Source organism: Leiobunum rupestre, chromosome 9 (genome assembly GCF_980474605.1).
Source record: "Leiobunum rupestre chromosome 9, qqLeiRupe1.1.hap1, whole genome shotgun sequence".
In the NCBI taxonomy this organism is placed as follows: domain Eukaryota; kingdom Metazoa; phylum Arthropoda; class Arachnida; order Opiliones; family Sclerosomatidae; genus Leiobunum; species Leiobunum rupestre.
This window is the reverse complement of record NC_143392.1, coordinates 34183017-34198777: the sequence shown is the minus strand read 5'-3', so window position 1 is coordinate 34198777 and position 15761 is coordinate 34183017. Positions and strand designations below refer to the sequence as shown.

Here is a 15761-nt window from a genome sequence, read left to right as displayed (position 1 = left end):
AATCCTCGTAAAGGGCGCTCGCCCTTCCCTTAATTTATGTTATTGCCGCGATAATAAAATTCCATTTGGACCACCCCACCTTTCTATCTCTCTCTCTCTGGCATCGCTCTGTTAGGTCTACTCGAACCTGGAAATTCGCATCGGACGTGGTTGCCCGATGCGCTCTTTCTCCGCCGATTTTGGCGGGTTGAAACAAATAGGTTGCGGGAAACAACACATTTCAATTTTTGAGGGAAATTTTTAAGAGCAGACACGGATTAGATAGTACCATTAAGTTCTAGAGGAGTTAAGCTATTTCTACCAATGGGAAAAGTAACGTTTTTTCATTGAAAGTTTGAAATAAAGGCAAAGGGCTCGGCTTCTGACAGGTCAAATTTTGTCAAATCAAAGTCATTTGAACTAATAATATGGCCAGCAACGAGGGGCAGATCACTTCCTTGATTAACGACGCACCCCTCAAACGATTAAATCCGATTTAATCGTGATTATTTTGATTAAATTCAATTTAATCACGATTAAGTTGATTAAACCACGTTTAATCATTAATAGAATGTTTAAATCTGATTTAATCATGATTAAATGATCAAATCTGATTAAAATGATTAAATCCTGATTAAAAATTATTTCGTGATTAGTATTATTAAATCGTACTTTAGTTTTGATTTTAATGACAAATTCTCGATTCAACCGATTATATTGATTAAATCGTGATTAAAATTATTAAATCTAATTAAAATGATTAAATCTGTTTAAATGATTGAATCCTGATTAAAAAGATTAGATCATGATTAGAATGATTAAATCTCGTTTAAATCGTGATTAGATTGATTAAATCGTGATTAGATTGATTAAATCGTGATTAGATTGATTAAATCGTGATTAGATTTTCAAATCTTGATTTGATTTGTTAATCTTGATTCCCCTGATTTAATCATTTTACTATGATTAAGACGCACCCAAAATGGAAGTGACCTGCCCCTCGGCCAGCAAAACTTCCTATTTGGAACCAAATCCTTAAACCCAACGGTTCTCGAGATAGTTTTTGAATGACCTTGAAGAGATAGTTCAAGGTCATTCAATTTTACGCTAGTAAATGTCCCCCTGCAAGAGGAATGCTCCATAGAATTTTTTTTATTTTTTAGTGCACACCCTGTATATTTGGAAAATAAATATCCCTCATTGCTCAATATATTTTGCAATTTTAATCAACGTAAAATATTAATAATATTTATTGCTAATTCCTCCTTCAAACTAGACTTGTAAATTTGGGTTTATAAAACGAAATTGAATCTTTACGCCGGGGTTACTTAAGTCTTTAAATGTATAATTTATCAGAGCTCTGAAAGTAAACCAAGATCGGCATATTTAGAGATCGTCTGAAGACTGTCTAAAGCTTTTGAGACACTTCGAGAGTCATTAAATTGCTTACAAAGACAACACAGTTTATATTAAGTTTATAATTGTTTCACATAAGTCTGCCATCAGTTCCTCATCTTGCACTTGTTAAATATTTACTAAGAACTAATTGCATTTTTGGCGAATGTTTCATTAGAATTGCATTACGCGCTCTTTACCACGCCGGCATAGTGAGCGCTTGATAATTTGATTTTAAGTTGTGTAGTTTCCTCGCTAGAGGCGCTTATCTTTTTGGGTATGACGACAATTCTACGGAAAACTACGCGTGGAACTCAATTATACGCTTATGAAACATAATTATACTTTAATGGAACTGAATTAGGAGCTTTTGAAACTTAATAATGGGCTTATGGAATAATAATAGCTTAAAGAATTTATAACTATGAGCTTTTGGAACTTAAAAATAAGCTCTTAATTATACGTTTACGGAACTCAATTATATGTTTACGGAACTTAATTATACTTTCATGGAACTTAATTATACGTTTACGGAAATTAATTATACGTTTATGGAACTTTATTATCGGCTTTTGGAACTTAATAATGAGATTATGGAACTCAACTATGAGGTTTTTGAACTTAACTATTAGCTTATAATTATACGTTTACGGAATTTACTTATACGGTTATAGAAATTATTTATATTCTTACGGAAATTAATTGTACGTTTACGGAAATTAGTTACAGTCTAATGGAACTTAATTACAGTCTAATGGAACTTAGTTATACGGGAAAAAAATTATTTATATGTTTATGGAAATTAATTACAGTCTAATGGAACTTAATTATACTTTTACGGAAAATTATTATACTTTTACGGAACTTAATTATACGGTTATAAAAATTATTTTTACATAAACGGAAATTAATTATAGTCTTATGGAACTTAATTATAGTCTTATGGAACTTAATTATAGTCTTATGGAACTTAATTACAGTCTAATGGAACTGAATTATACTTTCATGGAACTTAGTTATACGGGTATAAAAATTATTTATACGTTTATGGAAATTAATTACAGTCTAATGGAACTTAATTACAGTCTAATGGAACTTAGTTATACGGGAAAAAAAATTATTTATATGTTTATGGAAATTAATTACAGTCTAATGGAACTTAATTATACTTTTACGGAAAATTATTATACTTTTACGGAACTTAATTATACGGTTATAAAAATTATTTTTACATAAACGGAAATTAATTATAGTCTTATGGAACTTAATTATAGTCTTATGGAGCTTAATTATAGTCTTATGGAGCTTAATTATAGTCTTATGGAGCTTAATTATAGTCTTATGGAGCTTAATTATAGTCTTATGGAGTTTAATTATAGTCTTATGGAGCTTAATTATAGTCTAATGGAGCTTAATTATAGTCTTATGGAGCTTAATTATAGTCTTATGGAGCTTAATTATAGTCTTATGGAGCTTAATTATAGTCTTATGGAGCTTAATTATAGTCTTATGGAGCTTAATTATAGTCTTATGGAGCTTAATTATAGTTTTATGGAGCTTAATTATAGTCTTATGGAGCTTAATTATAGTCTTATGGAGCTTAATTATAGTCTTATGGAGCTTAATTATAGTCTTATGGAGCTTAATTATAGTCTTATGGAGCTTAATTATAGTCTTATGGAGCTTAATTATAGTCTTATGGAACTTAATTATAGTCTTATGGAAGTTAATTGTAGTCTTATGGAAGTTAATTGTAGTCATATGGAACCTAATTATAGTCTTATGGAACTTAATTATACGTTAACGGAACGCAATTATACACCTACGGAACATAAAACTAGTATTAACGTTTTCAGTATGGATGAGAAAGTTGGGCTGTTTGGGACGAACGATTTCCCAGATGCAATAGTCTCTCCGATCTGGCAACACCGTAATCGTTCCAATATAGAGTATAACTCGAAACTGAAGTTCTCCCGGTGACGTTATCCAGTGAGCGTATCAACATATTCCGGCTTTCTCTAAATGTTTATCGCCATCTACTGGAGTTCCGAGTTTCTCTATTATTAGGAAATATTTCCACGGGTGGTACTCACTTTTAGCGAGAGAGAAAGTGGTTGGCCGATACCACCTGTTCCGCCTCGCCTAGCCATAACGACCGTGCCTTATCGATTCGACAAAGGCTGCGGAAGGCCAAGCTAGAAGCCTTCGTCCCAAAGCATAAGCGGATTATATTTAAATCGAAGCGCCGGCTAACGTCTGAACTGCCCTCCTTTTGGATTCCACATTTGCTCGCGTAACTCCGTTTTCAGCTCCCTTCTTGAATTGGAAATGTGAAATAACGCTACGTTGCCTCGCAGAAATCATATTCGCCGCGAGATTCTGCGCGCCAAGCGACGGATTTTCCAAGATTTATGGTTTTATATCTTCTTTCGATGGTATAAGTCTGGCTTTTGCGATATTACTGGGAAAACGATCTTGTTATGTCGATTCTCCCTAATTCCCTTGTTCCCCCTTTCCCTACCCCCCCAACCCCGGGGTTTTGTTCGCACCTAAATCTCTTTAATCTATAATTAAATGCTAATCGACATTTACACAATAAAAATTACTTTATTTTGAACAATAAAGTAATTGTCAGGTGCAAGACGACGACGTGAGTGCACGTCGAAACATGTAGTGCTTTATTGTTAAAAATATAGTAATATTTATAGTGTAAAAGTCGATTATTATTTAATTATCTATATACACAAGAAAAAACGCCAATTTTTCAATTTCACTCTAAGTACCGCAATGAAGCCTGTTATGATTTAACAATTCTTAAATTTCTGCTTTAGTTTTAGCTGAACCTAAACCCATAGAATGCCAAAAATAGTCTTATGATTATGTTCCACAGGGGTGCCAATTAGTCGAAATAATTACTGACGTACTGGAATGACGTACCATTGATGTCATACCCAAATTGATAAGTTGTATTTAACAGTCATCCTATGAGGTAGATTCGATTATAAGTCTATAATTATGTTCCATAAGTGTGTTAGTTAGTAAAATTGACCTCATGCCCAATCAGATAAGCGGTATTTTGCAGTCACTCCATGCGGTAGATTCGATCATAAGTCTATAATTGCGTTCCATAAGTTTGCCAGTAATTACAATTGACGTCAGACCCAAAAATAAGCACCTCTACAAGTAGCTGTATTTTATAATCAATATATGAGTTAGGTTCGATCATAATTAACTTTCGTAAGTGTATCATATAATTGAAATAATTACTGGTGGGTTGAGTGACGTAGATAGACGTCATGCGATAAAAGATAAGCGCCTCTAACGAGAAAAAAAGGCAAACTTAACAAACAAATTAGCACGCGCCAGTACGATCTACTCTTCATTACGGCTCCATGCACCACCTCAAAAAGCACGTATTATATATTTATTATATTCGTAATGACGTAGCCTAAAGTCGACCATAAATGTATGGTCGAAATGTTTAAACTAAAAAGCATATGCAACATAATCACTTATAAGTATGCCGTAAAAGCATTTTCTTAAATGAAACCTAGGAGCAACAAACACAGCACCCCACACAAGGAGAACGCAACCCGTCAAAAATCGTGCATTTTCTTGCGTACAGTTTTCATTGGCTAGACGCTTTAGCGCCTGCTGCCGTCGGAAGGGGAAAATTCGGAAATTGTCTTCCCCCCCGCCCGTAAAACGTTCAGCGTAAAGGTTCGTCCAATGAAATTTGTACACAACACTGCGTTAGCGTGTTTAAAGGCTAACTGCGTTCTTCTTGTGTTTGTTGCTCGTAGAATAAACCTTGTTCACGGGATATGACGCAAATTACGTAATTTCTAACTCTGTGACAAAAAACGCGTCATCAACTTCACAAATAGGAAACGGAAGTTAGTATAGCGGATTTGGAACATAAGCCGAATTTCTAATTTTAACAAACTATAGTTTTAGCTCGTGCCTCGCGATCACGTGATTTAGTTTCGATGGTAACCATCTCAATAGTAATTATGTTGCAAATGATAGTAGCCTAGCAGATTTTATTACTGGTTTTAATTTTAATTGGCTATCATACGTTTTCTCACGTTTATTCAGTTTCGCCATTGCACGATAGCCAGCGCCATGGCGAAGAGTAGATTTCTAATTACTCGTTACCTTGACGGTAATTACTAATTGGTAAAGGCGTAGCGCGTAGGCTTGGATTCTTAATGAATTCTTGGAATTTGGATAATTTATTTCTAAGATCTCATTTCGTTGTACAATGGCCTCTTTGTGGTTCCTAATTTACCGCATTTTTTCATTAATTTCCATAATTAATTTTCATATTATAATTTATTTCTAAGATCTCATTTTGTTGTTGTAATAAATTCTTTGCGGTATACAAAAAGTGTTCCCTTTTAACCAGGTAGCTTTTTTTGACATATTAAGGCTTGGAAAAAACATGACGTTCTGTTTACAGGTGAAAAGTTACCATTATTTCAACAAGAACTTTATAAACACAGACTTGCGGGTCCTGGCTCTAGAAAATATTACTTCTTGGAAATTACCTTGAAGATGTTTTATTGCGGCGCCCATTTATGGCATTTTCCCGTAAAATTTCCCTAAATAATTATCATATTTTAATTTATTTCTAACATTTCAGTTTGTTGTACAATGGGCCCAATGGCTATTATGTGGTTTACCACATTTTTTTCCTTGAAAGTTTCCCTAATTTATTTTCATATTGTATTTTGTTGGCAGCCCTGTAATTGATGTACATTTTGCTCTTCAGCAACGTTAGGTCATTGCCAGGGTTTTGGTTTTAGTAGTCAGCCTGACTAGTGAGCCTTCTATCTTAATTTATTTTAGTAGTCACTTGTATAAAAACAATAAGAACAGGCAACATTTTGCTTTACCCGACAGAATTAAAATAGGAGTTTATTATCACTTGAAATACACGTCTTTGGCTGATCACAATTTTTTTCTTTGACTAGTTTAAAATATTTTCATTGATAATATCATCAAATGACGCATTAATTTGAGGTCGAGATTCTGAATCAGAACTTGTATGAGGTGCAGTGGACTCTCGGGACTCTTGATTTTCTACAAGCATGATGTGATTTTATTTAAATAAATTACGATTGATGAATGATGAATTTATGATACGCCATATTCTCCATTATTTATGAATATTTAGACAAATTTTTCTCTAGTCAAATGGACTAGTGAGCCCCCAGATTTCGATTAATTTTAGTAGTCAGTGTATTTATTTTAGTAGTCAGTGTATTTATTTTAGTAGTCAGTGTATTTATTTTAGTAGTCAGTGTATTTATTTTAGTAGTCAGTGTATTTATTTTAGTAGTCAGTGTATTTATTTTAGTAGTCAGTGTATTTATTTTAGTAGTCAGAGTATTTATTTTAGTAGTCAGAGCATTTGTTTTAGTATTCAAATGCCGTGACTAGTGCCTTATGTCCAACCCTGGACATTGCACCTATCACCGCAATAACTTTGAACCGTGTATTTCTTAATCACATTCGCTAATAGGCGTCTGGGACCGTTAAAGAAAATTATCTGTAGCCACCAGAAATCTCGTCTGGATGGGGTGGTGGAGTGCTTAGCACTTTCGCCTCGCAGCAAGAGAAACCGGGTTCGATCCGAACTTGTGGCACTGGGTGAAAACTCGGAACAACTCCTTCTGCATTGAGTTTGCAAGTTCTCTCCCCACTTATTTAAGGGGTCCCCCCCCCCGAACTCTTCGGTTTCCCCTTCCATAACAACTTGTCGAGGTTAACGGTAATAGTTAAGACCTTTTCACACGAGGCAACTTTTCAAATCAAAATGTTGAGTTAGCAACGAAATGCTTCAGTAAAATAAAGTAGTGATGTACATGACGAACAAAAAAGTTCTAACAACAGTATTTACTAGGAGATGCCTCAAAAATTTCTAAATACATTATCGACAATTGTTTCATTGTTTTTTATAAATAATTTTATCTCTTAGGACAATTTTGAGACCCTTTCTAGATCAATTTGGGGCCCCTTATAGGATGATTTTGGGGCCCCTCAAAATTTTAAGGTAGGCAATGGCCTACCTGGCCTACCCGCTAGCGCCGCCACTGGAACCAGCTAGTTGACTCATCCAGTTGGGTCAAAAAGTTGGCTCGTGTGAAAAGGCCTTAAGTGTAGGGAGCTGTTGGCTCGGGTGTCATGAAGAGCGTGCTACCACCCTCCTACGCATTGTAACCCGGCCACCTGAATTAATGGCTTTAAAAGTCGCTTGATGACTTAGGCCTAAGGTGGTGCCTTGGGTATTAGCCTAGCTGATTATTATTATTTATTAACAAGATCTTTAATTTTGTAGACGGGCCGACGAGTTGAGTCGTCCCCAATGCGAAGCCGAAGTGCTGGAATGGACGGAAGAGCTGGAGAAGATGATCCGGCTCGTGCAGTACGGCGCCCGCGTCGCCTACGACGAAGGACTCATCACTCAGGAACAAGAAGAGAGACACAAATGCTACTTCTTTTCCGGTACGACCCACATTATCGAACTTCCTTTAATTCTTTAAAAGGAGCCCACGTGATGCCCACTTGAAACTTCGAAACGCTAAACCCGTCGCTATCCAGGGTACATTTTCCACGCGTTTAACGTAGCACGAAATATAAATGGGGCTTAGGCACTTAACAGACTTTTAAAGTACCTTTATAAGCCCTTTTTTTCGTTTTACGGTACTTCCTATTTTTATTTTTATAAACCTAGTATCATAAGTAACATAATGAGCATAAGTATGGCCGCTTACTATTCTCCGGATGTTTTTTTTGTGAAAGTCTGTTTTGTTAATGAACATACAAATCAACCCTTTTTTAGGGTGGCGCCTTGAGTATTAACTTAGCTGACTATTATAATTATTATTATTAAATATAATGATAATTTATTGAATCGTTACATAAAATTGATTATTATAAACAGTCGCTTTGTTTCTAAAGATAGTTATTTTCGAATTTGAGACTCAAACGTTTTTTCAAACGATTTTATCCTCGTCGCAGTAACCTGCCACCCAATAAACTTCAGATTACTAAATCACTTCGCGTCAGACTATCATTAACCAAAATCATTCGGTGTCATACTTATGCAATGTTAGGTTACTTGTGGCCTCATTGTTGGCAGGAAACGGCAAAATCGTTCGGTGTCATACTTAATCTATGTTATGTTACTTATGGCCTCATTGATGCCAGCTAGGAGCAACAAACACAGCACCCCACACAAGGAGAACGCAACCCGTCAAACGTCGTGCATTTTATTGTGTACATTTTTCATTGGTTAGACGCTTTAGCGCCTGCTGCCGTCGGAAGGGGCCAATTCGGAAATTGCCTTCCCCTTTCCTTAAAACGTTCAGCGTAAAGGCTCGCCCAATGAAATTTGTACACAACACTGCGTTAGCGTGTTTAATGGATAGCTGCGTTCTCCTTGTGTTTATTGCTCTTAGATGGCAGGAAGCGGCAAAATCGTTCGGTGTCATACTTAGTCGGTGTTATGTTACTTATGACCTCATGGTTGCCCGGAAGCGGCAAAATCGTTCGGTGTCATACTTTCATCTTTTACGGTACTTATGGTCGTATATTTGTATTTTAGTAGTTGTTTCAAAGGACGCGAGTTTAAAAGTTCACTTTTTGAGGGTCGTTCGGTTTTATATTAGGTAAAAAAGGCTGAAGTATCTCGAGTGCGGAGTTGCGGTCTTTTCAAAGACTAAGTCTAGTGGGGGAGGGCTTTCCCCCGAGGCCATGTTAATTACTAAGTGAACAACTTGCAAAAAAGCCAACAACAGGAGAGGCGCTGTTTGTAGCGTTGTTGGCTATCTCCTTTCTTAGAAATTCGCTTTCTTCGAGTAGCTTCTCCTTGGGCGGTTTTCCGCTCGACGGCGAGTCTCGTTCGAATTAGACATTGCGAAATATTTTACGCAGTTATCTTTTAGTTTAGAAACAAACTTTCATATATATTTCGCAAAGAAGAGAAAGTTTTTTTATTTATCTTTTTTTAAATGACAATGATTCACGGTCGCCATGGTTTAGTTTTCACTAGCCACGTGCGGGGGAAGACGTCATATTTAAGGAACCAATCGGATACCGAATCGATTTGATTGACGTTTAAGGGGAGGAGCAAATTGGCCGACAATGCGATTGATTGGAGGAATCAGAAATATATCTTAACATAGCCATTTTCTCAGTATAAATCCATACATTTTTACTAGCAAACATTGAGGCAAAGCTTATTCTAAGTTAAAGTTAATATAAACCACCTATGGACTATATTGCGGTTAAATAAAACTAAAAAGTAGAAAAGTCCATAATAAAAAGTGGGCAAAAAAGCTAAATCCTAACAAATTAAAGTAATGATAAAACTGACGAAATACTCAGTCCATAGGTCTCGAGGATAAAATTAAAACGCGCAACTTGGAACAAATAAATCTTCGAGTCAAAAACAAATTAAATGCAATTAAAATAGCCAGGACTGGTTTCGCATTTCAATCTTCAACAATATCCCCCATTTGGCTTTCCGTTGCTACGCAACGCGTTTTGAAATATTTTATGTTAGGGGCTAGCTTTTCTTTACGGCTTAGTTGTAAGTAAGATTCCCCGCGCAAAACCGGGAAATTCTGGCTATTGTAATTCCGTTTAAATTGGTTTTTGACTCGAAGATCTATTTGGTTCGAATTTCGTGTTTTAATTTTATCCTCGAAGAACTATTTGTCCTATGTTTCGTAAGTTTTATCATTACTTTAAATTTGTTGGGGCTTAGCTTTTTTGCCCCCTTTTTATTATGAACCTTTCGCGTAAGTTAAAAGCTTATTCTAAGAGGTTACCGCTACTAAATTTCAAATAGATTAGAAACAAGTAAATAAGAAATTAAAATTTAAGAGATCAAATAATTATAAAACCAACGAGAGATTAGCAAATAAATTTGAAATAATTAAATAAAATGTTGGAAAATTAGGGAAAATTAAGAATTTTCATAAAATCATTCGTTAAAATCCAAATCTTTCTACCGGAGGATATCAGCCAACTTATTCCAAGTTTCGTGCAAACGACCAAATTGCCCACTTAAAACAAAGGTTATTTTTGACGAAACTTTGGGTCTTGCATAGAGATATCGTTTGTAGGCGAATTACCACAAATCCGTATGGGCTACAATGCAGACTTATACACTTGTTGCGAGCCAATTAGTACGGTATTAGGGGAGAAAAGTCAAACTTGGAAAGGTTTAAGTTCAAACCATTAGCGTACGTCGAAACTAGACGTTATTTAATCCGCTTAATTGGTACATTTCACCGCTCTCGAATATGGACAAGAATTAATTAGTCTAAACAGAGAATATACGTTTCTGCAACCTTTAGAGTCTGTTGTCGTGAAATCCCAGAAATAAAATCCGCCTACACCGAGAGAGAACTTGTGACCGTACCGGAGCATCTTCCCCCAGAGTGAGATCGAGGAGCAATAAACACAAGGAGAACGCCGCTAGCCTTTAAACACGCTAACGCAGTGTTGTGTACAAATTTCATTGAACGAGCCTTTAAGCTGAACGTTTTACGGGCGGGGGGAAGACAATTTCCGAATTTTCCCCTTCCGACGGCAGCAGGCGCTAAAGCGTCTAGCCAATGAAAACTGTACGCAAGAAAATGCACGACTTTTGACGGGTTGCATTCTCGTTGTGTGGGGTGCTGTGTTAGTTGCTCCTAGGTGAGATTAAGGAGGAAGATTACAAGCGCAAAATCGGAGGGGCGTGGTTTTTCTTTGTGGTTTCACGAGCCGAACAGGCACGCGTATTCTCTGTTAACATCAGTACATTTTTGCTAAAGATGAGTTGAGGACATAGATCGGAGTCGTACAGTTCGAACAGAACCCCGAGATTAAGAGTATCTCTCGGGCGGTAGAGGGATGACGCGCGGAGTTGAAGGATGCTGTTGAGCCTCGGAGGCTGGTCGGCCGCCCACCCATTGTCTCTGACACTAATGCCGAAGCCATCAAGTTAAACTGTACTCTGTCAACACTGCAGGCCCCGCAAAAGTCTTCGCTTCGCGGATTAATTAAAAAGTTTAGGAACAATCCCCGCTTTGTCGCTTTATCCATTTCACGTCGAGAAAACGCGCTTTTCCACGAACACTTATCTTCCAACGACCAGCGGCCAAGGCTGTAAAAACCACCGGAGTTTGCTCTTCACTTTGAAAATATTCGCTCGAGTATACTCGCGATTCAAAGTGGACTTGTCTTCTTGGCTGCAACGTTGATTTTCCCACTTTCTCGCTATTCTTAATAAGAGCTCCTTTGATGTCGATGATTTCGAAGACACTAGCACGTGCGTGGTTTGTTTCAAAGTGAGAATAAAACGAAACTTCAAGAGGTTGGAGAAAAAAGGCTTAGCGTTGAAAGCGACTGAATGTTATTTTCTTTACGCGCGTAAAAACATTTGAACGTTTCAAAGCTGAGAAACGCGTCGTTGCGCGTGCCAGTGGAAAACAAGCATTAAGCTTGTTTTCCACTAGCGCGCGTCATAATGTTATTTTCTTTACGCGCGTAAAAACGTTTGAACGTTTCAAAGCTGAGAAACGCGCCAGTGGAAAACAAGCTTTAGCCGATAGCTACGCCGCAAAATTGTCGCTTTCAAAACGAAAACATTTGAGAGAGTTGGCCGTTTTCGATCTATCGAAATCTGGCAGCCTTGCCTCCCTTCCAGCCTGTATCTCCATACCGAAAATGGCCGACGATTAGGCCGCCGAAAATATTTAACTAAACTGATCGGCGGCGTTTTTGACCGTTATTTTGAATTATCGACTAGGACTATAAACCCAAGTGGAAAGTCACCAATGAATCAGTCCATTTCGTTCTGTTAGATTCGCCGCATGAAGCCAATGAACTTAAGAGTAAATTTCTGTTTTGTTGCGTATGGTTTCAAAAATGGCGGTAATTGTTACTACCAAGGCAACGTCATTTTCAGACTAATTTCTTTCAATTAGAACATTAATTTTGCACACTATAGTAACGTTTATATTACGAGTAATGTTCTTCGTAGTGAACGACAAATTCGATGTACGCTTTACTATAGTGTTATACGCTGGGGTAGCGGAGTGGTTAGCACTTTCACCTCGCAGCAAGAGGAGCCATCTTGTGGCACTGTGTGAAAACTCGGAACCACTCCTTCCGCGTAGAGTTTGCAAGTTCTCTCTCCACTGGTTTAAGTGGTTTTTCCCCGAGCCCTTCGGTTTCCCCTTCCATAGAAACTTGTTGATGTTAACGGTAATAGTTAGTGTTGTCTCGCGTGGCATGCAGGGCTTACCACCGCCTTCCAACGCCTTGTAACCTGGCCACCTGAACTAATGGCTTTAAAAGTCGCTTTACATGTAAAATCGATGGCTTCCCGGTAGTTTATTTAAATATATTTCAGAAGAAAACCATCAAATACTAACTTTGTATCAGGAAGATATGGTTTAAAAGCGGTAAATATCTCTACTCGCGAGGAGACTACCCGAGGTGATTATCACCGATTTTGTTGAAACTAGGTGGGTATGTGGACCTTATGGTAACATAAAATTTCAAAAAGGGAAAAGTTGCAATGGGCATTAGTTTTGCCCTATGTTAAGTTTGAAGAAACCACCTATGGACTGTGAGAAGGATGATAAAATACGCGAAAAAGTAGATTAGTCCATAATTAAAAGGGATAATATAGCTAAATCCTAAACAAAATTAAGAAATTAAAAAACTTACTAATAACTCGTACCAATAGGTCTTCGAGCAAACAAAAACGCAAAAAAGTTGTATTTGCCAACTAATCGCCAAATCGAAGATAATAAATGAATTTGATCAAAATTAATAATTTTAATTAGAATTATTAGTATTATTTTTTACAGGGGGACCCTTAGAAGTGCTCAGATTCCTATGTGTTAATTTTCGGTTGCCATGGCAAAACTAATACTCATTGCAACTTTTCCCTTGGTGAAAATTCATGTTACCATAAGGTCTACATACCCACCTAGTTTCAACAAATTCGGTGATTATCATTTCGGGTAGTCTCCTCGTCAGTTGGGTTTTCCCATTTTTCACAGTTAGTCCAAAATTGTATCTATTTCAACTTACAGAGAGCGGCTATTTGGAGACGACTCGCGAGTTGCACCCAATCCCCCTCATGCTTGAAGAGTAAGCTCAAATGGGACCGGTATCTGTTTGATTCTCTAAAACGGACGTCTTCAAATGAATTTCCAGAACAATACGGAATTAATTAGACAGCTATTGTTGTCGAATTGTTCTCCGGTTCCTTTTATAATATAGCCGATGGAGTCAGCGCGTAATTAGAACGAGTAAATTTCCTATTTGTTTGAGCTGAAAAGGAAACGGGAGGGGTGTCACGACGCTAATGGGAACGCGCCTATTATTGGAAAAGTCATTTTGCACAGAACAGAAACAGAGTTCGACTTGTTTTGTTTTCTCCGAACGACTCTAAAATCTCCAAACGAACGAGCATTTGGCGACAATTTTCTGATATTTTGGAACTGCCAAACAAAAGACACTCAACCTAATTTTAACGCTTCTAATTGCCTTCATTTACGACAGTTCTTATCGACTGATATCAAAAGTGACATAATTACCAAAAGTGTGACAATCCCTGTACTTTCGTATGCTAAAGGTTTAATGAATGCTCGGTATATTCCCATTCGATCGAAATCCCATTCGACCGAATTCAATATGTTTCCGAAATAGAGCCCAAAAGGCGGATTCGGTTCATTGGGACCTTTTGTTTTGTTTTTTATTTTTGCCCCGAGATATAGCAGGGTACGCAAAAAACGTTATACCTCCTTGACCTAAACAAAATTGCTACAGGTGTACTAACGGTAAGGTTAGGTTAGTCTCTCACTTCCCTAGGGTGGCGCGCTTTTATAAATATATTTATGCTTTGAACTTTTTATTTATATCAAGAATACAATAATAACTAGATTTATTTACCGTTTTGTGTAAGCGAAACAAATAATCATTCTTAATGTACAAAAACCCTCCTTTGTGAGCTATTTTCTCCATTTTAGCTAACTGGCTCCAATAAGACTATCAACACTTATTTATATAAGAAGTAAACCTATTTAAAAAACGTCTCATAAAAACGAAATTTGATGTACTATAAAAAAATAATATAAACGTGCAAAATTGGGCTGTAAACCGCGCAATTGGGGTATTTTCGATCGATTGGGACTCAATGTTAAATCGTTTTCGAACGAATGGGATTTCGGTCGAATGGGACCAAAGCGAATGCTCGGCTCGAGATCGACCACATAAAAGACTATTTATTGTCGCCTTTCTCGATCTTTTTTTAGTCTATGGTATTATATCGTAGGTAGATGGCGATAGCATCTCCACAGAACGACGAAAAATCAAAAAATACACTAACTTTGACCAGTGCTACTTAGTTCCTCCGTTCCTCACTGCGAGGCGTTATTTGTTGTTTTTAACTTCCTTCCCTCCCCAAGGCATACTTTCCCTTCTCCCCTCCCAACTTGTATTTCGCTCGTAACATTCATTCAGAAATAGGTCTGATTGACACACTTTTGGTAATTATGTCACTTTTGCTGATATATTGAAAAAATTAGCTTAATTACGCAATATTTGTAAGATTAATTTCAATTTACGAAATATTGGACCGAGCTAATAAGTATGTTATAGATTTTTAACGGTTGAAATGGTGATATTGGTCGTAAGAGAATTTGTCATTTTTGGAAAAGTTTTCCTGTCTTTCGGTTTTTGTTAGAACCATTCTTTTTGGAGATAAATCTAATAAATCTATATATGTATTTTCGAATTTGTTCTGAGCAATTTGTTGATTATATTAAACTCTTTAGTTATTGTTTTAATATACATGGTGTTAACTAAAAAACGATACAGAGCCATAAACTCAAAATGTGTTTTAGCTTGGAATTGGAAATTTTCAGGACACACAGAACGTCTCTTAACAACATAAATTTGCTTGACTTTGAATTAAGTCTTCAAGGTCATTCAAAATTTATCTCGAGAACCATTAGAGATACAAAGTTGGTTTCAATTCGAAAGTGTTCCCCGTGAAAAGTGTGTGAATTGCAGTGTTGAGCATTTTCGTCAAAGAGCCGCTCACACTCACTAGCCTAATACCCACTCACGCTCAATCTTTTTTGAGTGGAAAAATTTTGGCGCTCGTTTCTTTTCGCTCTTTTTTGAGCGGTAAAAAAGCGCTCCTCTCTTTTCGCTCTTTTTTGAGCGGTAAAAAAGCGCTCCTCTCTTTTCGCTCTTTTTAGAGCGGTAAAATAAGCGTTCCTCTCTTTTTGCTCTTTTTTGAGCGGTAAAAAAGCGCTCCTCTCTTTTCGCTCTTTTTAGAGCGGTAAAATAAGCGTTCCTCTCTT

At 36.8% G+C, this 15761-nt stretch overlaps 1 protein-coding gene across 2 annotated transcripts in view; it reads left to right on the top strand.

Annotated features, from left to right (window-relative positions):
• The window catches only part of LOC149927228 (protein qui-1), a 233051-nt gene that overhangs the window by 112479 nt on the left and 104811 nt on the right, over window positions 1–15761 (top strand). For both annotated transcript variants that reach the window (XM_090158274.1, XM_090158275.1), the window contains one exon: window positions 7718–7884. In XM_090158274.1, coding sequence (XP_090014400.1) covers window positions 7718–7884 — 167 coding nt within the window. The remainder of the gene's footprint in view (window positions 1–7717; window positions 7885–15761) is intronic.